At 31.3% G+C, this 27771-nt stretch overlaps 1 protein-coding gene across 1 annotated transcript in view; it reads left to right on the forward strand.

The window, feature by feature from the left end:
- LOC139514694 (inositol 1,4,5-trisphosphate-gated calcium channel ITPR3-like) overlaps positions 1 to 24276 on the forward strand; it is a 127544-nt gene extending 103268 nt beyond the window's left edge. The window contains exons 58-72 of the mRNA XM_071304200.1: positions 1089 to 1157; positions 3154 to 3180; positions 5014 to 5125; positions 6608 to 6729; positions 7174 to 7343; positions 9788 to 9895; positions 15139 to 15282; positions 19019 to 19136; positions 19792 to 19915; positions 20395 to 20573; positions 21315 to 21473; positions 21939 to 22019; positions 22496 to 22615; positions 23172 to 23306; positions 23976 to 24276. Coding sequence (XP_071160301.1) covers positions 1089 to 1157; positions 3154 to 3180; positions 5014 to 5125; positions 6608 to 6729; positions 7174 to 7343; positions 9788 to 9895; positions 15139 to 15282; positions 19019 to 19136; positions 19792 to 19915; positions 20395 to 20573; positions 21315 to 21473; positions 21939 to 22019; positions 22496 to 22615; positions 23172 to 23306; positions 23976 to 24050 — 1743 coding nt within the window. The 3' untranslated portion in view covers positions 24051 to 24276. The remainder of the gene's footprint in view (positions 1 to 1088; positions 1158 to 3153; positions 3181 to 5013; positions 5126 to 6607; positions 6730 to 7173; positions 7344 to 9787; positions 9896 to 15138; positions 15283 to 19018; positions 19137 to 19791; positions 19916 to 20394; positions 20574 to 21314; positions 21474 to 21938; positions 22020 to 22495; positions 22616 to 23171; positions 23307 to 23975) is intronic.
- The last annotated feature ends 3495 nt before the right edge of the window (positions 24277 to 27771 follow it).

Here is a 27771-nt window from a genome sequence, read left to right on the forward strand (position 1 = left end):
GAAAATTATAACATACTGTTATGCGTTTATTTTTCTACATTGGCTAGAGGTATAGGGGGAGGGTTGAGATCTCTTACACATGTTTAACCCCGCCGCAATTTTGCGCCTGTCCCAAGTCCGGAGCCTCTGGCCTTTGTTAGTCTTGTATGATTTTTAATTTTAGTTTCTTGTGTATAATTCGAAGTTTAGTATGACGTCCATTATCACTGTACTAGTATACATATTTTTTAAGGGGCCAGCTGAAGGACACCTACGGGTGTGGGAGTTTCTCTCTACATTGAAGACCCATTAGTGGCCTTCGGCTGTTGTCTGCTCTATGGTCGGGTTGTTCTCGCTTTGACACATTCCCCATTTCCTTTCTCAATTTTATTTTTTTTTTTAAATTTGATTTAAATTCATAATTTATAATATTTTATAATCACATATTCTCTAACATAGTTTTATATATTACCAACATGTAATTATAAGTCAATCATTGATTAATAATATTATGAATGATTTATTAATAAAACTGTTTTTCTCCATAAGATAAAAATGTTAACTGTTTCAAAACTTATTGATATAAACTTTAGTTACGCAAAACTTATTGATATAAACTTTTTATATGAATGAATAGATTTCATTTTTTAAAGACCACTATAACTCGCTAAGTTTCTCCTAGGATAGAAAGCTCTGTTCTTTTTAAGAAAAACAGTAAGCAAAACACACAAAAAAAATCAACTTAGATAGTGAAAGCTGGTCTTTAGACTCTTTTAGAATAATGTGCAAAATGTTTATACTGAGGGTTTTAAGGACATTTTTTCCTTGCTAAATGGATATCGAAAGTTATATAAAGAAATTCCATGAACATTTCCATCCTTAGCTGTTTCTGGGCATGTCTTTATTTTCCCCTGAAAATTCTATATATTAACCAAAAAAGTGGTTGAAATAGCATCAGTGTTTTGTAAGACAATTATATATTTATCACAACAACTGAAAAATAAAAAAATGTATTTGTTTTCATAATTTTTATTTTTATATCTGATATATACCACATTGTTAAACTTTGATATGTATCGCCTATTGAGTAATTTGTGTTTTGTATTTAGGAAGTGATGGAATACCTAGATACTCCACTTTTTATCAGTACCATGACAGAAGCTTACCAAGATATGCAGGTATATTTTTATTCAAATAAACAAATGATACTATATCTGTATAGTTAGGACTTATAGTTAGAGTGCTTTATTTTTATTTGATTATGTTTTGATCTTGTCAAGTTATAGAATGAATTGTAATTCTTTTATTAGTCAACTTCATCTAGATGAAGAAGTACATATCATTTACCAATACGTAAAAACCTTTAGATAAATCTCTCTTTATAAAGGTTTTCCTTTTATATATCTTAACATATTCAAGCACAATTAGTCAATACATACATAAGCAATAATGATTTTTGTCAGTATATTCCATTCCACATACTATATTAAATAGCAAATAGAAATGAAATTGAAAGGGGTGAGTTTATTGATATTAAAATTGTTGTTTTGTTATTTTAATTTACCTCACCTTTTTAATCAAAATATGATGAAGCAGGGATGAGAGTTAGAAAAATTCTGAGATACAGTAATAAAAGCTACTAAAGTGAATCAAATTCAGAAATTAAAAGTCTTACAGATGTGAAAGGTGCATTTTGGTTCAGATCTTCTTCAAAATTTTGTTTTTATTCTAACAATTCATATTTGAATAATTGATCAAAAAAAATTGATATTTCGTTGGCACTTGATGATTGAGTTCTGTATACAGTATACAGGATATGTCTCTGTTGGGAGATTCTTTGCTTCAGCATATATTGTATAATACACAAAGTTTGTATTTTACGACACTCAGTTTATGCTTCTGGTAAATGCATTATATCAAAGTGAAATTTCAGTTCTAAAATAGCAAGTACATCAGTCTATGGCAGCTTTTTGTATGCAGCAGAGAAGTTCTGGGAAAAAATCCCAAAGAATGGATCAATTAATATGCAGCAAAGATAAATACTTTTGAAATTAAGTTACTAAGCAAATTCAAACAGACCTATCCTGATGTAAACATTTAATGTGAATAGATGGAGAAAAGCACAATTATATGCACAGAAATTGAGACGACCTTTCCTTAAAATTGTTAAAAAAAAAAGTCATAATCTGATAATGTGGAACACTTTCAAACCTTGTGACCTGGAAGATCTCTAGTTTTGTATGTACATGATTTTTTTTTTATCATGAAGCAGCAAAATTAACATTTTTTTAAATTCCAGTTAATGAACATAAAACATTGCATGTATAACAGTTTAACAAATAATTTCTTTAAAATGTATAATTTTTTGGTTTAGAAATAACTTTTAAATATCCTTTTTCATAAGAAGAGTGACTTTTCTATTATTCTCACTTCATCAGTTTTCCCATTGAACTAGTACAAATAAATAAACATTCAAGCTTTGAAATACAAAGGAATAATTTATTATTACAGGTTCTAATGATTTTTCACTTTTTGTCAATTACTGTTTACTATCATGATGTTATCTGACAGAATACTGTAAAAGTGGCAATGTTTGCACTGAACTGATATTTACTTTTTTTGGCTTTACCTATATAAGCATAAAAACACAATAATCTTGTGTACACTTATGTATAAACTGCTCTCACAGATGATCCTATCATTCATGAAAATATTTGACAATTAAAGCTTCATCTACATGTATATATGTATTAGCATTCATCTAATGTGTGAAACTGCTAGTATATATATTACATGCTTCCCCTATAAATGACATAAAAGATTTATGGCAACAGAAAAAAAGGAAATAAATTTCTTCAGCCTGTCGGTTGAAAGTTTTAGGCCATTTTAATGGTTTTTTCAATATATACAGAAAAATGTGTGTGTTTGCAAATTTATTTTGCATACCTGATATACCTCTTAAGCAGTTTTTTTTGGCATAATTTATATATGGCTATTGTTTGGTTTGCAAGATCTGATGCTCCTGAATGATTTTATTCTCTTATGAAAGCCTGTATTTATATTGATTATTATTTCATAATTTGTATGCATTCATTATTTGTCACTTTGTATTTGATGGTGTCTGTGATCTTTGTTAATCATGCTGATTTTGGGTTACTTTAATCTTCACTTTAGCGTGTGGACGATGATCCTATCCTTCAGGTAATGGTCTCTCAACAACTGTTTTACAAATCAGTGAACAAAAGAAAAAAATATTTGTACAAAAAGGCATTTTCATTCAGAATTTTTTTCTTTCTATATTACTTAAAAACAGCTTGTTTTAATGGACCAGAACTTTTTGTACAAAACTGAATTGATTTCTCATGTTCTCATGTTTTATAGACAGTTGAATAACAAACAACTTTCTTACAGATATTTTTATGTCAAAATGATGAAAAAACTTATAATTTTCACATAACGGTAGTTAATTTCCTAATTCAATCCCATTTTAGTGTGAATTGTATTGATACTTAAGAAGGTTGTTTGTTAGGAGTAATATTATCTTTGCGATGATTGGAATGTGGCTTTAATTTTCCCAGAATTCTAGATAACAACTCTACTAATGACAAACTAACCTAAAGCAATGTTCTTTCTGAGTGAATTTAGTATTTTATAGGAGGAATAATTTTCAATATTAGATGTGATTTTAAACAAGTAGTTCAACTAAACATTTGAATACATTTATAAGAATTAAGAAGATGCATTTTTTCAACTCTTGAGATATACAAAATATGGTTTTTGTTGTCTTATTAAAGATGCTTGTCTCATGTAATTAAGGTAAACTACTTAAAGGCTTATTTTATTAATATAAAACATTGTACAATTTGATTGATTACAATGTGACCACCAACAAAAGGTGATGCAGTACAGTTTATTGCATTTACAATTTAATAGACTGTAATCACTAAATATAGTGAATAGAAATAGCTTAAAATTTTACTGAACTACATTAAGTCAGTCCTTTCTAGCTCTAAATTTTGCCTTGTAACAATACTTTGTTTCTTCTTTCTTTCTATTGTATGCAAAAAAAAAGGGGGGGATATTAACTATTAACTGCTTGATTCTTACTGATTCTTTGATTACAAAAGCAGATATATTTTATATCTGATTGACCTTTACAAATGCATTAACCATCCAATTGATCTATTTTTGCTAAGTATAATGGAGTCACTACAACCTATTTCAAAAAAAGTCCTGTTATGGTCATGTGACTTGTGTCCACTTTTGGCATTTTTGTTAATTCACACATTGTTGTCAATATATATTCATCTTTATGCTACTGTCATACAAGTGAGAGGTTAAGCTAGCTATAAAACCACAATTTTTTTGAGCTTTTGATTTTGACATTGACTACAAATTTTCCGTTTTGAATTTTACTCAAAGAATGGTATACCGGTATATGTTATTTTACTTTATATCAGCAACTTTTGAGGTATACTACTATAATTAAAAATGGTCAAATGTATGATTTCAATTGAATTTAAACTATATTTCCAACATTACATTAGTGACTATAAACACATGATGAACATGACAGATGTCTATGATTATTCCGTATTATACAAATGGTTCTTTAAACTACTTTTTGGTGGATACCCTGTTCATGGACATATTTATTATCTTTTTAAAGCTGTGGGTCTTGTAAAGTGGCAATTCTTGTTGTACATGAAATATTATCAATAACAATAATTGTGAATTAAAAATTCAAAATAGGTGAAAATGTGACAAAAGCTGCTAACTGATTTTCTACCTAATAAAAAGCATCTAACTAACTTTTCATGTGTTCTTTAATCATTTCATTTTTCAGAACATTTTCTATTGATAACAACATTTGTCAAGGTTTATCTTTAAATATTAATCCTTAATGAACATGATGCTGATTTATGTGATTTGCTTAGTACTTATATTGATATAATTTGACATTTTCATTCAAGTCTTAGAGCAGTTCTTACATGATCATAGCACATTCTAATCTCTACATAAAATATTTTGTAGAAAGGTGATTGTGATTTTGAGGAATTAAAAGAGCTGATAAGTGAGGTTGGATTTGCGTACTACCATATTCTGAGTCGGATGAGTGATTTGGATGATGCAGTCAACAAAGACAGTAAGATCAATGTTTAGGAAATAGGACAATATTTTTCTATACATTTTTTGCTAATTTATTTTGATTTTAAGTTGATGTATCTTACGAACATTGAATGATTTATTTCATGGAAATACTTTATTACTTTAAATTATTTCGTGTAACAGTTAATCATTGCTTTAAAAAGCAACTATTTTTGCGTTTATCTGCATGTACTGTATACTATGATATAAATACTACTATAATATATATAGACACTCTATAGAATACAGCAGTGATCGCCATGGAGAAGAAACTTAGAATTAATAGTTAATAGAACATTAAATACACTTTAATATTTATAATATGGATACATAAGTCCATAGCAGCGATATAGAATGTATTATATATCTCTGTTCATAGTATACAGAAACGCGAAAATAATGGAATATAACAGAAAACAAAATGATAACGGACTTTGAAAAAAAAAGAGAGAGGGCTTAAATAAACTCATCATAGATACCAGGACCAAATTTTGTATATATGCCAGAGGCGCGTTTCGTCTACAAAAGACTCATCAGTGACGATCGAATACAAAAAAGTTAAAAAAAAAAAGCCAAATAAAGTACGAAGTTGAAGAGCATAGAGATCCAAAATTCCTAAAAGTGTTTCCAAATACAGCTAAGGTAATCTATGCCTGAGGTAGAAAAGCCTTAATATTTCAAAAAATTCAAAATTTTGTAAACAGTTAATTTATAAATATAACAATATCAATGATAATTCATGTCATCACAAAAAGTACTGACTACTCGAAACCAAAAAAGTTTTTTAAAAGTATTTAAAAGTATAAAAATATTGTCCCGTCTCCATGTACCTATATGACTTTTGATATCATTTCTTCAATTCTCCAGACATAAAATCTTTTACAAAAATTCTGCCTAAAAGAGATTATATAAAAAAGAAGATGTGGTATGATTGCCAATGAGACAACTATTCATGAAAGACCAAAATGACACAGACATTAACACATACTTTCAACCAAGCTTAAAATGCCCGCGATTTCGCTTTTAAGTCAAATAGGACTTCCGGTTTTAAACTTGCACATAAATTTCATAAGAGTACTCAGGGACAGCATGATAATTATCGGGTTGAAAGAGACTCTCTTTGTAATGTAGCAATGATCGCCTATGAGAAGAAACTTGAAATTGATAGTTAAGAACAAAAACACTTCATTTATAGGATACGTATGTTTATAGTATACAGAAACGCGAAAATAATAGAATTTGACAGAAAAAAATAAATAACGGACTTTGGAAACAAGGGAGAGGACTGAAACTGTTTCCAAGTACCTTTTCTGAAATTCTCCAGACATGAAGCCTTTTACTGAAATTCTCCAGACACGAAATCTTTTACAACATTTCTCCCTAAAACAGTATATATACATACTTTCAACCAAGCATTAAATTCCCGCGATTTCACGGGTGTGTTCTAGTAAATTTATAATTGTATAATTTGTATTTTCAGCTTTAATTAAACCTGACACAGAACAAGATATGGCATGGGAAAGTTTCAGTGAAAATACTCTCTCAATAGAAATACTCAAAGATGATGTACTACAGAAAATTTATTTCCCAGTTCAGGATAAGGTAATACAACAATTATAGTGTGTCGTCGATAAATCATTTGTAGTCAGATTGATGTAGATATAATCTATGTATTTTTCTTGCATTTTCTTTATAGAGATTTAAATGGATAAATAATTTGTTAAAAGTTTGCATCGTCCTATGGTTTCTGATTAGTTGTCGCATTAGCAATCATACCAAATTTCTTGTTTTTTATCAATTGAATTATTTGTTATTTGTATAATACAGTTGTAACCTGCATCATTGACAGTAAGGCAGGTCTTGTAACTGCTTTGCTTCACTCTCTTCTTTTATTCAAAAGACCTTCATTTAAATTTGCTAACCTTTAACAAAACAACATATACAAATAAGCTCCCTATTGATTTTGACAATTTTCAGTAAAGTTGTTCAAGAGTTGTGTGTTACTGTGCTTTAACAGTATTTTCAATAATTAATTGTATATTTCAGAATGTGCTGAGAGATGAAATAAAAGACAAGTTTAAGTATGAAGTTGATCGATCTTCACCAAGTAATAAGATTCGAGATTTTATGGACTGGGCTAGTGATATTATTCATGACATTCAATATCAAAGGAAAATTCATTCTTATCCATTGGCCAGACTCCTGATCAAATTATGGTAAAACAAATTGACATATTTAAGATGACATTTTTTTGTTGCTTTTTCATGTATAAAATGAGAATGAAGTTGAGATAAAATATTATTAATTTCTTTCAACATTTAGTTCTTTTAACAGGCTTTTTATGCTGCTATTCTATAACAATTTTCAATATCATTTTTATCATATTTGCCCTGTCCTAAACATGCATGAAATATTTGCCACTGGACGTTAAGCAACCGACAGTCAATCAATGTATTGGTTCAAGTAGTAAAAAATAACAGAGGTAGCATTAATGTCTTTTGCTTAAAATGATGCATTCATCCATCTTGAACTAATTATAAGCTTTCACTCAGAGTTAAAGTCTTGTTGTCTTTTTGAAATAAGAAAAACACGAATAAACACAAATATTTTATACCAACTGTTTTGAAGTCAGTTTATCATTATTGTTTTTAGAAATACTGTAAGTTCACACAATAAGTTTACCATTTTGAACTTATTTTTATGAAAAAGTTTTTTTTTTAACAGCTTTTCAAATAATAAGTAGATTGAGTGTTGTAGGCATGCTCATTCAACCCTTTTCTTACAGGGTTATTTGACAACTTTTAGTAAAACAAAATTAAAGCTTATACCTTTGGTACTTTAGTATGACATGTTTATGGTAGGGTACCTATGAACTACATGACTTATACCGGCGTTTTGCATTTGCGCCGATCTGCATTTCATTTGCGCCGATTTTTTCTTTCATTTGCGCCGATTTTTGTTTTCATTTGCGCCGATTTTATTACAGGTAAATTACAGGTGAATAGATATAAGAAGATGTGAGTGTCAATGAAAGAACTCTCCACCCAAGTCATGTTAATTTTCATTTATCATTATAGACCTCTTCCATTTGCCACTTGTACAAATGTAATGAATTGTCAATCACAACATGTATATATCTGTTATCCCCTGCTCACCACTGGGAGGTGGAAGAAGGCCTACAAGATACATCCCCAGACTTTTTTCCTTGTTGACCGTATCCGTAGTTCTTTAGCATCTGTCTTTCGGACATTTACCACATGGTTATGCTCGATCTGTGTTTTGACAATAGAATCCGTGGTAACTCTGGCTTTACACGATTTTATGGTACATTAGTAAGATATGTAGTTATGTTTGAGAACACTGACCTTCCGATATGTATGACCCTCGATGATTAAAGAATTTACTTCTCGGTCCGTTTCAAAATGCAATATGACCATCAAGTTACAACGAAGTTCCAGAACAATATGAATCAAAATTAACATAAACATGGATGAAAAACAATTATAACCAGATTTTACCAATGGTATAGCACAGTACATGTACAAGTTTGAAGTTTTAACTTACCTGTAAATCTAATCAGGAGCAAATATAAAATCGGCGCAAATGAAAAAATGAAATCGGCGCAAATGAAAGAATGAAAATTTTCAAAATCGGCGCAAATGTCATACGCCTGACTTATACCTTTGGTACTGAAGTATGACATGTTTATTGTAGGGTACCTATGAACTACATGACAGTGTTTCTCAGAAGTATGACATGTTTATTGTAGGGTACCTATGAACTACATGACAGTGTTTCTCAGAAGTATGACATGTTTATTGTAGGGTACCTATGAACTACATGACAGTGTTTCTCAGAAGTATGACATGTTTATTGTAGGGTACCTATGAACTACATGACAGTGTTTCTCAGAAGTTTGACATGTTTATTGTAGGGTACCTATGAACTACATGACAGTGTTTCTCAGAAGTATGACATGTTTATTGTAGGGTACCTATGAACTACATGACTTATACCTTTGGTACTGAAGTATAACATGTTTATTGTAGGGTACCTATGAACTACATGACAGTGTTTCTCAGAAGTATGACATGTTTATTGTAGGGTACCTATGAACTACATGACAGTGTTTCTCAGAAGTATGACATGTTTATTGTAGGGTACCTATGAACTACATGACAGTGTTTCTCAGAAGTATGACATGTTTATTGTAGGGTACCTATGAACTACATGACTTATACCTTTGGCACTTTAGTATGACATGTTTATTGTAGGGTACCTATGAACTACATGACAGTGTTTCTCAGAAGTATGACATGTTTATTGTAGGGTACCTATGAACTACATGACAGTGTTTCTCAGAAGTATGACATGTTTATTATAGGGTACCTATGAACTACATGACAGTGTTTCTCAGAAGTATGACATGTTTATTGTAGGGTACCTATGAACTACATGACAGTGTTTCTCAGAAGTATGACATGTTTATTATAGGGTACCTATGAACTACATGACAGTGTTTCTCAGAAGTATGACATATTTATTGTAGGGTACCTATGAACTACATGACTTATACCTTTGGTACTGAAGTATGACATGTTTATTGTAGGGTACCTATGAACTACATGACATTGTTTCTCAGTTTATGACTTTATTGTAGGATACCTATGAACTACATGACAGTGTTTCTCAGTTTTGTAATAGCCGTATTGGTGATGATTTTTTGGAAGGACCCTCTCACTACAGCTGGACTTTCAGATTCATATAGGTAAGTTATTGGAGAGACCCTCTCACTACAGCTGGACTGTCAGATTCATATAGGTAAGTTATTGGAAAGACCCTCTCGCTACAGCTGGACTTTCAGATTCATATAGGTAAGTTATTGGAGAGACCCTCTCACTACAGCTGGACTTTCAGATTCATATAGGTAAGTTATTGGAGAGACCCTCTCACTACAGCTGGACTTTCAGATTCATATAGGTAAGACCCTCTCACTAAGTTATTTCAAAAGTGTACATCTCCAATGTAAGTAAAAGAGAAACAGGCTCTTAAAAAAAATAGTTTGCTGTCACAGTTGGAAATTAAAATGGGATATTGACACAGCCTGATACAAGTGACTTTACTTTATATTAACCCGATCTTTTAGCATTTTTCTTTACTAAAAAGTATTTAAGGTAACACGATACCGAATGACGTTACGCCATGAGTTATCGTTCCTGACGTTATCGAATAATGTTCACACATATAAGCCAATGCAGCGGGTTTTGTGTGGCATTTTTAACGGTAACTTTCCCTAGATGCAGAGTGCCGAGAGTTTTGATGCAATACGTAGCGGTTATTTGACATAGATTGTTTTGTCGTTTTCCGGCAATCATTCTGCTCATTGTTAATCTTTAAAAAGTATTACTTTACTTTTTAAATATTCTGTTTCTTTGATATTTAAGCATCTGCACGCTTTATCTATATATGTTCTTATGCATAATAGACACAGTTTTATCACTTTATTTTTATTCTTGGAATAGATATAGAAAGATGTGGTGTGAGTGCCAATTAATGAGACAACTCTCCATCCAAATAACAGTTTATAAAAGTAAACCTTTGTTTATTTTTGCAATAAGTACTTATTCATGATTCACGCCGTATCCCCATGAAATTTTGTTTTGAAAGTAGAAATCTAATTTATAGAAGCTTAGGATGATGTGTGAATAAAACGGGGAATTTTACAAATATTAATTCGTTTTAAAATGGTCATCAAAAACACCGCTCGGACAAAATTGAAATTTATTTGGATGAGAATCCGGATATAATAAGGGGGAAAAGCACAATACAAGCAGACGTTGAAAATCATACAGAAAATAGTTTATTTGTATGGAATGTAAAAAAGTGGTTATTTAGCCGAATAACTTTTCCTGTGTTCCATGTGTAAACAGTCTCTGAAATTCATTGGTCTGTACAGAGTAAATTCGATATAGTTTTGGAAATATTTTAAAATACAGTGCTAGCTTTGTAATCGTATAAACCACGTCTACTCAGGACGGACAGCGGAATGAAGCATTAGAAAGTTAACGAAGGCTGAGAAATACATGGGCACTTGATTCGGCAGAAATAAAATAACAAAATTCAGGTTCCGTTACAGTCTACAAGGGGCTGGCTGTAGTCAGACCGGTTCCGTGTTCCCTGATTCCGTTATAATTTTTTTCTCGAAATTTACATGCAAACGGCTGACTTTTTATTATTCAAACGGCAAGAGACTGTAAAAAAACTAGATCTTGAAATCATTTAGATTTTATATTCGTGTTAATTTACGCTTTCATGGGTATTCGGTGTTTTTTTAGTTTTGAGTTGGAAATAATGTACATGTACAAGTTGGGAGACAAAACGACTGAAAGAAAATTAACAAAGTTACCTGTTAGGGCTCTGAGGGCCATATTGCTCGCATACTAGGCGTTGGAGAAGGCCCGGAAAGTTTCTTTCTTAAAATTAGTTTTTAGAACAAGTATACAAGTATATATACATGTATAGCGTCAGTTAAACTTTTCCCGACCATCATCGCGGATGCCCTGCCTCTATTGCAAAATCTACCTATTGTATGTATTGTTAACTTGTCCTCGTCCTAAACATGCATGAAATATTTTCCACTGGACGTTAACCAACCAATAATCAAAGCAATCAATCCTACAATTTACACCCGTCACTTGGAACTTTAGTTGTTAAATTTAAATCATTGCCTCTAATTGTTTCAAAAAATTCGACAAAGTTTAAACGCAGACCGCGAGGAAGACCAAAATTGAACAGTTACGCAAAACTAAATATCTACGTTACCGCTTGCTCATTTTAAAAGTGAGGTAACATGAGACTTTATTTGTAAAAGTACAAGTACAAATAAAAATAAAAAAATTGTGTACATGTACATGTTATTTGTACAAAAGTTGGCTGATAGAATGATAAATGGAGATATTTGATATGCAATTTATAAGATAGCAACAGCTGGGCAGGGCATTAATGAACTGATATCAACACCTTGAAGACATCAAGAAAATCGTGACTAATGCTAATTGGAATAGTATCTTTACACTTCTTATTTGTAGTTTTAGTAAACGTTGGAAAATTTTGAGTTTTGAGTATGTGTAGTATAATTGTCACAGTAACATTTCAGTCTCTTGGTAAATATTAGTTTAAGTCTTAAAACTTTTGCTCTTCTCTAGAAAATTCAAACCATTATGAAATATAAGGAGATATGGTAAAATTTCCAATTAATCAACTTTCCACCAAAGACGAAATGACGGAAATGCTATCCTTCTTACATTGCTACTACATTTCAGATCTCCAAATTATCATTCCATTATATGAACTGCATATTGAAAAATATGCATTGTCACCAAATTACTTATAGAGCACGTATCATCATATTGTTTTACATTTGTCCGTTCGACCGTTAATCCCGCACTTAGTATATATAGGGTTAATTCGGCTAATTATTTAGGACTACAGTAGTTTTGCTTCAGCTTTAAAACTATGTACCTGGTGTAACTACTCATATTATAGGTGCGCATATCGTCTGGAGTTTCTTTTTTGTTTCGTGACAGGTTAATGGATTAGGCATTTTGATAAAATACAAAGGCACACAGAGTACAGACTCCGGCTTACATCTGATACAGGTTGAATTTCAAGCTGGAACTTTTAAATTTCGCAGTTGTTTTACTTATATAAAGAATGCATATATGATCTCAAGATTTGTTGTGTAAATAATTTTTCACAAATGACAGAATGTTGAAATTTGTCATACAGTTTGCTAACCCGAATAATTCAGTCCCTCCCGGTGTTCGATCTCTTCTACTTACTTAATGTAGTAAGCGGAATATAACGACTGAATTATTCGGGTTAACAGTTTGCAAGGTTTGTCCGACTTGCTGAGCAAACAAGTAACACATTTACACCACGCAGAGTACAGTATACTACATGTATTGTATGTACCAAGGCAAGAATATGACAGCTGTTTATCATTCTTTTGATGTTTTTCAGCTTTTAATTTCGTCATTTGATAAGGGATTTTTTCTTGGAGTTTTGTTATTTTATTTTTTGGAATGTGTATTTTATCATGATCATTATTTTCACAAATAACAGAATGTTTAATCTTTTTTGACTGGTACATCAAATGTGTCTTTTATAAACAACTGTTTTCAAAATTGTAGTGTATCGTCCCGAACATGCATGAACTATTTGCCACTGAACGTTAAACAACCATCACACCGAGCAATTAAAAAACTGTTAAATGAATCAAATTTTGTTAAATACCATATTTCTGCATCACCGGATGCAGTGATGATACCACCATTGTCTAATATGGTGGAGTTAAAAATCAGTAATTCGGATGAATCTCACATGAAATGTTTCATTTAATTTTCACGTAAACTTAACAAAAATCTGAAGGTATTTTTTATGGTTTTAATCAAATTTTAGAACAAAGATATTATTTAAATAATTTTATTTCAAATATTTACGTGAATTTAACGTGTACAAAATTCCGGTGATTTATGCATGAACTATTATCATAAGATTCACATGGAACCTGTTCACGCAAGTTTCAAGTATATGCTCGTTTGGTGTGAAAATCGGACGATATTGATATTAATTCATATGAGTGAAATTCCATGTGCAGGACGAAATAAAATTATATCTGATTCAGTAGAATTTTATATTGCATTACTAGGAACTTTACGACAGTCGACAGGGGAAATGAAAATAAAATATACTCATTCAGATCCCGACACATATGTTTTTCTCCATTCTCTGAGAAGGAATAACGTTATATTCCGTACACCATAACGTCACACATTTTTGGTCAAATTCTAGGCCTATCGATCAACTTTGAAGCCATTTATTTCAAAAACAAGCATGGTGACATATGAGTTTCTATACGTGTATGGATTCACTATGCGATCCTGGATATTATGTTAGTTTTTTGTTTTTCTCCGTATATAAGAAAATAGCCATCCATTCGAAAATCTAAAAAGGTAAGCCGAAAAAAAGGCATTTCCCCTATATACCTAAGTAAATTTGTCGCCAAAATTGACGTCTTCCTATAAAAATTACAAAAAAACAAAAATGGTGACCCCCATTTTTTATTACATATTCCGATGTAACTCGATTCAAAGTACACGTATGCCAAAAATTTTAGAAATCGGGAGATATGCCATTCGGTATCGTGTTACCTTAAATACTATTGAACACTTTCAATAAAGTTGACCAACAGATAAATGGTCTTTTGTTGTAAGTGGATTAAAAGCTAAAGGGGAAACTAGACCATGCACAAATCACCTTCTAAGGTCATTAAAAGCTCTTTAAAAGTAAGAAAATATGAACCTTAAAAAGATATTACTTTTAGTTCACCTCAGATCATTGTCCAGAGGATAGAAGTGATAACATACAATGATGATAATATATGTTTAACAGATGTTACTTTGGTTGCCAAATGCTTAAGATTGCAGGTTGACATTGAATGTGTACTACAGACTTTTACCTCTTTTGTACATGTTCAAGTTTCTCCTAGTATACTATAGAGAGTGATGACCATACAGGAGCCTTAAAACAAGAACTGTTCGAGATTGGCTCATTGCTACTGGTTATCGTGCGATAAGACCATTTCGGGGACCTTTGCGTAGTACAAAAAACTGGGTACACTCAATATGGTGGTTATAGTTGTTAGTTTTCACCATTTGATTGGATTGCCTTGAATAGAATATGTAAATGAATACATGTATATAGATGATAAAAATAGATTTGTAGTATATGTCAATGAGACAGCAACCTCATAACACAATAAAATGAACTAGACTTCAATGTTCAAATTTATAAAAGTGGTGGTGAACCTCTTACATTAAACAGTAATTTTAATTAATAGTATTTAACAAATTTAAATGAATAGAAATATGTAATCAAATATAGGGTTAAAACTTAAACCCTTTTATTAGAAATAGGCTTTGGTTAACATAAGTATATTTTCAATTTCAGTGCTATTCCAAGATACACCAATGAGGAAGTGAAGATTGTTATATATGTGTTAGGAGGAATACATAACTTCTTAAGTTTATGTATATTAATAACATTTTATCTTTCTAATCATCCGACGTTCCCGGTGATAACAGCTATTAAAGGGTAAGTCTCAATTTATATTTGCAGTGACTTGCAGCATCTGGTTTTTTAGTCCAGTCAAATGAACCATCCAGCACTTATGAGTTATTCTTATCACCATCTAGCACTCATTGGATAAATAGTCTAAACAGTTCACCATTGGTTAAATGCAGTTATACTAAACACATCATTTCAAAGACCAGTATTAGACATATTTTATCACATAATTAATACATATTTGTTTGGATGTTAACACAAGAAAATATATTTCTAGTCACCACTTATATACTAGAGCCATCCGTGTAGGGTACAGCTCTAGTCACCACTTATGTACTAGAGCCATCAGTGAATGGTGCAGCTAAAGACACAAGAAAATATATTTCTAGTCACCACTTATATACTAGAGCCATCCGTGAAGGGTACAGCTCTAGTCACCACTTATATACTAGAGCCATCCGTGAAGGGTACAGCTAAAGACACAAGAAAATATATTTCTAGTCACCACTTATATACTAGAGCCATCCGTGAAGGGTACAGTTCTAGTCACCACTTATATACCAGAGCCATCCGTGAAGGGTACAGCTCTAGTCACCACTTATATACTAGAGCCATCCGTGAAGGGTACAGCTAAAGACACAAGAAAATATATTTCTAGTCACCACTTATATACTAGAGCCATCCGTGAAGGGTACAGCTCTAGTCACCACTTATATACAAGAGCCATCCGTGAAGGGTACAGCTCTAGTCACCACTTATATACTAGAGCCATCCGTGAAGGGTACAGCTAAAGACACAAGAAAATATATTTCTAGTCACCACTTATATACTAGAGCCATCCGTGAAGGGTACAGCTCTAGTCACCACTTATATACTAGAGCCATCCGTGAAGGGTACAGCTAAAGACACAAGAAAATATAGTTCTAGTCACCACTTATATACTAGAGCCATCCGTGAAGGGTACAGTTCTAGTCACCACTTATATACTAGAGCCATCCGTGAATGGTACAGCTAAAGACACAAGAAAATATAGTTCTAGTCACCACTTATATACTAGAGCCATCCGTGAAGGGTACAGTTCTAGTCACCACTTATATACCAGAGCCATCCGTGAAGGGTACAGCTCTAGTCACCACTTATATACTAGAGCCATCCGTGAAGGGTACAGCTAAAGACACAAGAAAATATATTTCTAGTCACCACTTATATACTAGAGCCATCCGTGAAGGGTACAGCTCTAGTCACCACTTATATACTAGAGCCATCCGTGAAGGGTACAGTTCTAGTCACCACTTATATACTAGAGCCATCCGTGAAGGGTACAGCTCTAGTCACCACTTATATACTAGAGCCATGCGTGAAGGGTACAGCTAAAGACACAAGAAAATATATTTCTAGTCACCACTTATATACTAGAGCCATCCGTGAAGGGTACAGCTCTAGTCACCACTTATATACTAGAGCCATCCGTGAAGGGTACAGCTAAAGACACAAGAAAATATAGTTCTAGTCACCACTTATATACTAGAGCCATCCGTGAAGGGTACAGCTCTAGTCACCACTTATATACTAGAGCCATCCGTGAAGGGTACAGCTAAAGACAAAAAATGTTGATCCAAAAGCAAATTATAAGGGAAGAAAATTTGTTGTAATTTTGTATCTTCAAAAACATTATTCTTCTTGCTAACACACATAGATTTGACTTTTGTTGAGCCTGCAACTTTTGTTGCAGAAAGCTCGACATAGGGATAGTGATCCGGCATCGGCGTCAGCTTTATCTAATTTCTTAAAAGCTTTATATTTTAGAAGGTGGAAGACTTGGATGCTTCATACTTTGTATATAGATGCCTTATGTTACAAAGTTTTCGTCAGTCACATGTCCAATTTCCTTGACCTCATTTTCATGGTTCAGTGACCACTTGAAAAAGAAGTTCAGATTTTTTGTAATGTTGAATTCTCTCTTACCATAAGAAATAGGATAACTATATATTGTATGTGCGTACCCTACAATGTCCTCCTGCCCGTCAGACAGTTTTCACTTGACCTCGACCTCATTTCATGGGTCAGTGAACAAGGTTAAGTTTTGGTGGTCAAGTCCATATCTCAGATACTATAAGCAATAGGTCTAGTACATTCGGTGTATGGAAGGACTGTAAGGTGTACATGTTCACATGGCAGGTGTCATCTGACCTTGACCTCATTTCATGGTTCAGTGGTTATAGTTAAGTTTTTATACGACCGCAGAATTTAAAAAAATTTTGGTCGTATATTGGTATCGCGTTGGCGTCGTCGTCTTGCGTCGTCGTCCAAATACTTTTAGTTTTCGCACTGTAACTTTAGTAAAAGTGAATAGAAATCTATGAAATTTTAACACAAGGTTTATGACCACAAAAGGAAGGTTGGGATTGATTTTGGGAGTTTTGGTCCCAACATTTTAGGAAATAGGGGCCAAAAAGGGCCCAAATAAGCAATTTCTTGGTTTTCGCACTATAACTTTAGTTAAAGTAGATAGAAATCTATGAAATTTTGACACAAGGTTTATGACCACAAAAGGAAGGTTGGGATTGATTTTGGGAGTTTTAGTTCAAACAGTTTAGGAATTAGGGGCCAAAAAGGGCCCAAATAAGCATTATTTTTGGTTTTCGCACAATAACTTTAGTATAAGTAAATAGAAATCAATGAAATTTAAACACAAGGTTTATGACCACAAAAGGAAGGTTGGGTTTGATTTTGGGAGTTTTGGTCCCAACAGTTTAGGAATAAGGGGCCCAAAGGGTCCAAAATTGAACTTTGTTTGATTTCATCAAAAATTGAATAATTGGGTTTCTTTGATATGCCGAATATAACTGTGTATGTAGATTCTTAATTTTTGGTCCCAATTTCAAATTGGTCTTTATTAAGGTCCAAAGGGTCCAAAATTAAACTTAGTTTGATTTTAACAAAAATTGAATCCTTGGGGTTCTTTGATATGCTGAATCTAAAAATGTACTTAGATTTTTTATTATTGGCCCAGTTTTCAAGTTGGTCCAAATCGGGATCCAAAATTAAACTTTGTTTGATTTCATCAAAAATTGAATAATTGGGGTTCTTTGATATACCAAATCTAACTGTGTATGTAGTTTCTTTAATTTTTAGTCCCGTTTTCAAATTGGTCTACATTAAAGTCCAAAGGGTCCAAAATTAAACTAAGTTTGATTTTAACAAAAATTGAATTCTTGGGCTTTTTTGATATGCTGAATCTAAACATGTACTTAGATTTTTAACCGGATTTTTGTGACAAAAATGTCGGTTATTGATTTGGGGATGTACTGCGGGCGTGTTTCCATTCACGTTGTTGCATTTACTAATGAACCATTCAATCTAAGCTTTTCAAATTTTAATATGTTGATACTGACTACATTGCTGAGTGTTAAGTTTTTGTGTTTTGGTCTATTTTCTTAAACTATAAGCAATAGGTCAACTATATTTGTTGTATGGAAGCTTGTTAGCTGTACAAGTCTGCCTGGCATGGTTCATCTGACCTTGACCTCATTTTCATGGTTCATTGATCAATGTTTAGTTTTCTTGGTTAATGTTATTTAGTTTATTTGACAGTCGTAATAAAGCTTTATATTTAGGAGTATCAACATACTATCAATGATTAGTAAAGAAGGCGAGACATTTACGTGTGTGCACTCTTGTTATTACTTGGTCTTTAAAGATGAAATGTTTGTTATTTATTCCATAAGATATTATATGTACAAATCTTCATTTTCTCTATCAGATTGATAAGTAAGAATGATGATGATGATGATACTGATGATATGTCATGGTTAGAAAAGAAAAAAGATTACACCTACTTGGAGGTCAAAGCCTATGGTGTCAATTCTATCTACTATGTCGTAAGTTTTTATAATACTGAAATAAAAAAATGTATGCTATAAATTGATTATACATAATGGATATGAGTTGGTTCAGTTTTCATGGTTTAGTCAGTTCCTCAGATGCTTTAAGCAATACTTGTTGGTTAGGTGCACATATTTTTCTGTTGGGGTTAATGCGACGACATTTTTGTTTGCATGGTTCTCAGATGCTACAAGCAATAGGACAACTGTATACTGCTGACTATATATGATGTATGAAAAGATATCAAGGTGAGCAGGTCTGTCAAAAGAGTTCTTCTGACCTTGGCCTTATTAACAAAGCAATGACAATTTCATGTGTATATATGTAACATGTACTTTATAAGATTGAGAATGGAAATGGGAAACATGTCAAAGAGACAACAACCTGACCAAAGAGCAGATAACAGTCAAAGGCCACCATTGGGTCTAGTATTGGTTTAAAGATTGCCTTCATATCTGTTCAGCAGCTGGATAATGATGTGTTGTAACGTATGAGTGCTGTTCTGAAATGTCAAACATCTGCTACATGTTTTAACAAAGTTATGAAAAACAAAGGGGGGTGGGTGGTTAGCAACATAACTCAGTCATTCTTGTTTGAGATGCAAATCACAGTATTTCATCGTAATCAATCTTATGATTTATTATATTGTAGGTATTTCTAGCATTCTCAGTTTTAGGAACTGCATTTTATGGCTATTTCTTTGCTTTCCATCTGTTGCACATAGCTGTATTAAATCAGCTGCTGAAACGAGTCATTCAAGCAGTTACAACAAATGGTATGTATCTTCCATCAACATAATATTTTCTAAAGGACAAAAAACTTGAAAATAATTAATATTTAACTTGTTTCCTTACTTGAGACAGGTAGATGAATTATTGCGTTAAATCATGGCTTTGTTGACTCACTGTACACTGTAATATGTTTAACTCTAAAGTACGATAAACAAATGCAGAAAAATAGGATATGGACTTTAATTGTAAATGAAAGACTTGGATTTTTTTTTTTTTTTTTTTTTGGTAGGCTTTGGTTAGATTTCTATGACATTTCATACCTATCATTTAATTTTTATCAGTGTGGTAATAAACCAATTTTTCAAGACATTTCAGCTGAAACCTCTTGAATAGTTGGTTTATTACTACAATAATGTATAATATGTTCCCTATTGGAAGTATTGAAACAAGGATTTATTTTTTAGTAAAAATGTTAAACAGAATAATCTACAATGAATATGTTATTTGATGGTATGTTAAATAGGTACATCGTTATTGTTGGTGGGTATGCTTGGAATGGTGATAATCTTTATTTATGCCCTGCTGTCATTTGCTGTGCTGAGAGAAAGGTTCCTAGAGGCCTCTAAAGGCAGAGATTGTACCACTGTGTATGAATGTTTTATTACTGTGTTACATCATGGTTTTGTCGACTCACTGTACACTGTAAGTAAATGAACAAATTTAATAACTCACTGTACACTGTAAGTAAATGAACAAATTTAATAACTCACTGTACACTGTAAATAGATAGAAGAAGATGTGGTACGAGTGCCAATCAGACAACTCTCCATCCCAGTCACAATTTGTAAAAGAAAATTGTTTGAGGTCAAATTACAGTCTTCAATGTGGAGCCTTGGCTAACATCGAACAGCAAGCTATAAATGGCCCCAAAAATTACTAGTGTCAAACCATTCAAATGGGAAAAACAACTGTCTAATCTATACAAAAAACAAGAAACGAGAAACACTTATGAACCACATCAACAAGCGACAACTACTGAACATCAGATTCCTTACTCAGAACAGGTGCAAACAAATGCAGCAGGTTGAAACGTTTTAGTAGGTACCAATCTTCACCCTTATCTGAAACAATAGTGTAACATCAAAACATAGAAAGACATAACAGTAAAATATCAATTGAAATGCTCAACTCAACTGTAAGTTAATATACAAATTTTGATTGGAACAAGCATGATTACAAAGAATATAAGTTTTAAATACTACCACATGAAGATGCACTGGCTTTCATTTATTGCAGTAATAAAAACATTGGGCCAATTAAACAGTTATTGCTATCATTTAGTTTTTGTTATATTTTTTAAGGTATTATGGAGGGTTGGAAACTTGGATCACAAACTTTCAAAAACGTCTGATATCGATTGCTTCATACTGATTTATTTTTCAGTCATTTGAAGGTAACATGGGTGATTGGAACACTAACTTTAAGGAACATTTAATATTGATGGCAGTGGATCTTTCATTCTTCATCATAGTGACCACCATTGGATTGAACATCATCTTTGGTATCATTGTTGATACTTTCTCCCAGCTCAGAGATTCCAAGGTACGAAAATAGATCTGGGTTTCAAACCTGATCTTTGGTATCATTGTTAATACTTTCTCCCAGCTCAGAGATTCCAAGTTATGAAAATAAATCTTTCAAACCATATTTAAGCCACTGTGTTTTCTATCTGTTTTGCCTAATTTTGCCAAAGAAATTCAAATTGCATACTGTACAAGAGTGTCAAATATATCAATTTTTGACTCATAAAATTATTTAAGATTAAATGTTTTGTTAAATCCTTGAATAACCAAAATAAAGCTTTTTTTTTAATCATAAGTAGTGTTTTCTTAGATAAGAATTTGACTTTAAATGAATGGTTAGTATGTTTGAGGAAACATAGATACTTTGTTCTTAATAATATTAATTTCATAGATAATGAAATAGTAATGTTACTTATGAAAATATTAGTACTGCATATCTATTTATACAAATTTAAATTGATGCATTATATCTGTTGTTTTACAGTGGGAAATTGACAAAGATATGATGAACAACTGTTTTATCTGTAGTAGAGAGAGTTATGATTTTGAGAGACAACTCAGTGGGGCAAGTATTTTAAATATAATGTTGATAGCTAGAGGATTCCACTGAATAAAAGGAGAATATGGGGTATAGGTCAACATGACAGCAAACAAATAACCAAAAAAAAACAAAATAAAATCTATTTTTATCCCCCGTGTAATATGGAAATAATGGGCAGGCGTCTGTCTGTGTGTCCATTTGGTCTTGTTACCGCTCTCACGGTACAATTCTTGCTAGATTTTTATAAAAATTATACTATAGCTTAATATTAGGAATAACTCAGACAAGTTCTATAATGGTGGTCAATCAACTTTTTTTTAAAGAGTTATGACCCTTGGAAATATTATTTTTTGGAAAATAAGGCCTCATTATCCATATCAAACAATGTCACAATTTTACTTGACAGATGAGCTATTTAGGTTTCTGTGAGCCTCTTGTTATACGAGCATATTCTAAAGGATATTTTCAGAATTAATTTTGTAAAGTGTATATAATTCCAGGGTTTTGAGAAACATGTGAAAGAAGAACATAATCAGTGGGCCTATCTCTTTTTCTTCCTTCATTTGGACAATACCAGAGTCAATGACTACTCAGCCTTAGAATTATATGTGTATAAATTAGTAAGTAGACAATACCAGAGTCAATGACTACTCAGCCTTAGAATTATATGTGTATAAATTAGTAAGTAGACAATACCAGAGTCAGTGATTACTCAGCCTTAGAATTATATGTGTATAAATTAGTAAGTAGACAATACCAGAGTCAGTGATTACTCAGCTTTAGAATTATGTGTATAAATTAGTAAGTAGACAATACCAGAGTTAGCGACTACTCGGCCTTAGAATTATATGTGTATAAATTAGTAAGTAGACAATACCAGAGTCAATGAATTATATGTGTGATCATGTGTATAAATTAGTAAGTAGACAATACCAGAGTTAGCGACTACTCAGCCTTAGAATTATATGTGATTGCATATTTTCTGTCAGAATTTCAACCACTTGAAAAATATAAAATGATCATTGCCAGAGAACTACTGATTTAAATTATTTACTTATAAAGCAAGACTTACTTGTGCATGTGTAGAATTTGACCAACAACAATATAATATTTTCTCTCTCCAAAATTCATGTTTTTTTTAAAATAAGTTACTAAAAATCTTTCTCCTATTTTCAGCTCCAAGAAGCTAATTTTGACTTCTTCCCACTAAACCAAGCTTTAAGTTTGCTGAACGAGGAGGATTCACAAGAAGTCAAACTACAGGAACTGGTGAAAAACGTTGATTATATGGTCAATAAAATGAAAGAAGAGGTACAGTACAGTTTTGTTTGTTAAGCTTGCAATCAAAATATTATGTTCACTGTCTTAACAGTTATATTAAACACTTTTACAGAAGGCATCTTCGCAGTACATAAGATTGTGTAGGTGAACGTGCTTTAGAACCTGTCTATTTAGGATGGCCTCTTTTACAGGACATACCTATTGTATTTATTATCAATTTGGTCTTGCCCTGAACATACTTGAAATATTTGCCACTGAACTTTAAGCAACAAACAATCAGACAACCATCAGTGGTCACAACCACATTGATTCTTTTAATATAAGAGAATAGAATATACAATTAATTGCCATATTTCAAATTTAAATATGATTGTGGAATCAATGATTGTTTATCAAAAATTATAGTGAAAAATTGTAAATACTGCAAACTTCTGTGCAAAGATGTAAGATATGATTTTTATGACATTTTTTTATTTTCATGCCCCCGACCATAGCTTAAACTAAATGCTAATTACCACAAAACATAGATCAATTTTGAATGTTGGTGGGGTCACTTTAACCGTTCTAGATTTATGTCCCTTTACAAATAGAAAAAAATTGTTGAATTAAGTTTCTTGCCAACAGAAACAATTTCATAAGTTTAAAATATTTTTAAATAAATTTGTGTAAAACTAAAGTTTTCTTTTTCTTGTATTATAGGAAGCATCTAAAGAAAGAGACAGGGAAAGACAGAAACAGTTAGAATGGGAAATTCAACATCGGAAGGCAAAATAAACAATAACTTAACTTCCATTGATATGAGTATTTATCTCAATGAACTATTTGAAATGAGATTTTAAACTTTGAAATGTTGAAATGTATTTTTTTTTTTGTGTTACAAAATCCGATAAAATATATCATGGTTTTAATATACCTTTTTAGTCAAATACAAAGAAATGTTACAAAATCCGATAAAATTTATCATGGTTTTAATATACCTTTTTAGTCAAATACAAAGAAATTTTCACAAAGCCTAGATGTATTTAATTTCCTCTGCTTGTATTTGAGTATATTACATTGATAAGTGTTAACTTTTCTCATTGGAGCACCAATCCACCTTTTATAATCCTCATTACAATTTATTAACAAATATTTGTCATCAATCATTGAAAATAAATTATCGATTTGATAGAGTGGGGCGCTCATATTCGCCGTGGACACAATTTCGCCGTTTTATGAATTTGAGGTGCAAAAACTTCAAAGGAGAGCTGAAATGGCAGAAATATACCGATAAATGATATTTTTATACCAAATATGATTATTTTTGAAAATGAGACCAAATTTCGGCACTTACCGCAAAGGACCGAAAAACCGACTACGATTTTCAGCCAATTTCCTGAATGGAAAAAGATTTCAAAGAAGTATTTCTTAGTAATTCTTTGACTGATTGCCCTAAATTTCAGTTTTCTACACCTTTCAAATGTCTGCTATTCATCTATTTTGAAATTTATTTGATAAATATTGTTTAAAGCTGCAGTTATTTGGTTTTAAATAGATGTGTAAAAACGGCGAATATGTGTCCCCCGTTGACAAAAAATCAGGAAATTTCAAACACCCTTTAATCCAACTTTTTCAGGTGATTATTCTCAAAACAAACACTTTTCAAGCTAAGAATATTTTGCATTTGAAGTTATCTTCATATAGAAATATCAGTATACTTCAAAAACATAAAGACCTGAACATAAACTGAAGAAAACATGGAAAGATATGGCGAAAATGAGCACCCCACTCTATATGTATTGGAAAAAAATTGTTTTATATATTTTGATCTTTTTTTTTCGTAGTTGTATTTATCTAAAAATCAGACAGGAACATACATCGTAGAAAGTGAATATAAACTCATCAACACTATTCAAAATTTAGGCTTTCCATTAAACACCGAAAAAAATATATTACAAAGATAATGTATCAGTTACTATTCATTGTCTAGAAGAATGATTTTTTACCTTTGAACTGTAGTTATAATTCTTTATTTTTACATTAAATTTTGTACAAGATGATATTTATGTATTTTAAATAGCTTTTTACTCTTTAGTTTTTTAAATATTTTTGTAACTGTGTAACTTTTCTAGTTTGATTTACACTACATAATACCAGTGTAAAGATGATGAGAAGATACCAGTTTCATATTTTTATTTATAAGATATCACCATGCTTACTAGTATTTAATTTTTTGACAAGACTGTTAAATATGAACATTTGCAGGACTCTTTTCCTTGAAACAGTATTCTTTTGTATCTGGTTAAAATTTTTGATATTTAGAGTGGTATTGTTTAGAATTATTCGGACTAACCTTTCTTTGTTATAGTGATGTAGAATGTATGTGTTTAAATGAATTCTATTGGATATGATAGCTTTCTTGATACGACAGTTTAATTTACTCATTTCTGTCCAATGTAAATGTGCTTGTTTAATTTATGATTTTATCTTTCAAGTGTTAATTGTGTGATATAACTTATTGTTTAAAAAATTAGTTTTATTTTTTACAGTTTAATCTGTGATATTTAATTGTTTTTTTTATTTTTACACGTCTTTCCGTCCACCTTGATGTATTATGTAGAATTTATTTGAGAGATTTTTCATCAATATGTATTAGTATTCTATAGTTATATCTTTCTTTGTATTATTCTTTTGAATAATTATTGGTTCAGTTAACAATCTATAATACCTAATGACCAGGTTCTCTTCACAAACAATCTTTTTTCTAAATATATTTTCCTCGACACATATTTTGGGAAATAGACTATAAGCAGAACCTACTTTAAATCAGAAGTCTTTTCTTTATTATGTAATGTAAGTAGAAATTTTTACAGTTGTGCAACTAGTAGAATATGGGGCAATTCATTAATAAAAGAGTATGACTTTGTTTGAAGAAAAGCTTATAAACTAATAATTAATTTATAAAATTATAATTATACTAAAACAGATACAGAAAAGATGTGCAGTTAAACACTTTTCAATGAATTAGAATTATAAATCAACTATTTAGGCAACGAAAATACTTCACTTATCTTTATACTTTTTATATTGCCTCCCTTACATGCAATTTATATAAAACAACCATTACATTTTTATCTTGTTAAATAGTAATCTTTTTAATTTACTTGTTTCTGTATTTCTAAATGAGGTATTGATATGTCTTCTATATGGATTTTGAAGGCTTTGGTAAACTATAGAATAGTTAATTCTTCAATCTTGAAAACAGTGTATCTGGTTTGGGGTTTTTCCAGAAGAAAACTTGTCTTTTGACACTTGTAGACTCGCCTCTGCCTTTATAGCTCTTTACCTTCTATATCATTTTCTATACCCATAAAAACTTCATTCATAAACCTCTAGTGAACAAATCACAATTATTGTTCCTTATTTACATTGTGAGAAATATAACTTTTTGTTCAGATTTGTTCTAAGATAAAATCAAAGTGTGCCAATGTTGTCTTAATGCTATTTGTATATAAAACACAAATTTAGATTAAGGAATAAGTTGTTGTTTTGGAGAGTTTAAATGAATTTTTTATTTGCTTTCAATATTTCTTTTTGTATATAACATAAGTGCTTTGTATTTTTCCAGCAAATAAGAGATTAGATTTAAAGGTATATACAGATTTTTAAGAAATGATCAGAAATGGAATGATTTTAAAGTATTTTGAAAAAAAAGAGCTTTGATTAAACTATCCCAATAATTGTCAGCGAGGTTTATGTATGTTTTTGAAAGTGTGTATTTTTAATCTTCACTTTTTTTAAAAATATTTGAGATAAATATATATATGATATTTTACATTTGTTATTGAAAAAAACCTTTTTGCTCAAATTAAGGGTTAAAAACTTGCACTAGGTTATTATAATAGATATGTCTGTTTCAGCTATATTTAATTGTCTGAACAGTTTAACAGTGAATGTGTATAACTGTTATATTTTCCATTTGATGTTTTATATTTTTCCAAATAATGTTTTATTTTGCACCTTTGTTATGCTGGCAACTTCTGGAACAAAATAGTTTTTTGTTTTAGGTGAAAATGACGGAACTAAAATGGAAATGAATTTAAGAAAGGAAGATGAAAGTTTTATAATTTGTTCCTGCAAAATGATTACGGTGCACTTATAAAACGCTTCAATGACAATCAAATTGTGTGTAGGCGGGCTATCTATACTAGAGAATTATCTCATTTCAACTACAGTATACATAGAAATTTTGAAATGCACAGAATATATTTTATTAATTTATTTTTTACTGGCTAACTATCTTGTTATTATTTACATAAAATCTATTAAAGCATCTGAGAGTTTGAAGAGTTTGTTGTTAAACCTGCCATAATATTTTATTTCTGTAAATCTGTAAAACCAAGCAGATTATTTGGAAACATTTGCAATTAGATCACAAACTTTGATTTTATTTACACCTATTAAATAAAAATTTTGCCAAAGTTAATCTGATTGAAAGTGCTAAACACAAATAAAA

Source organism: Mytilus edulis, chromosome 3 (assembly GCF_963676685.1).
Source record: "Mytilus edulis chromosome 3, xbMytEdul2.2, whole genome shotgun sequence".
Classification (NCBI taxonomy): Eukaryota; Metazoa; Mollusca; class Bivalvia; order Mytilida; family Mytilidae; genus Mytilus; species Mytilus edulis.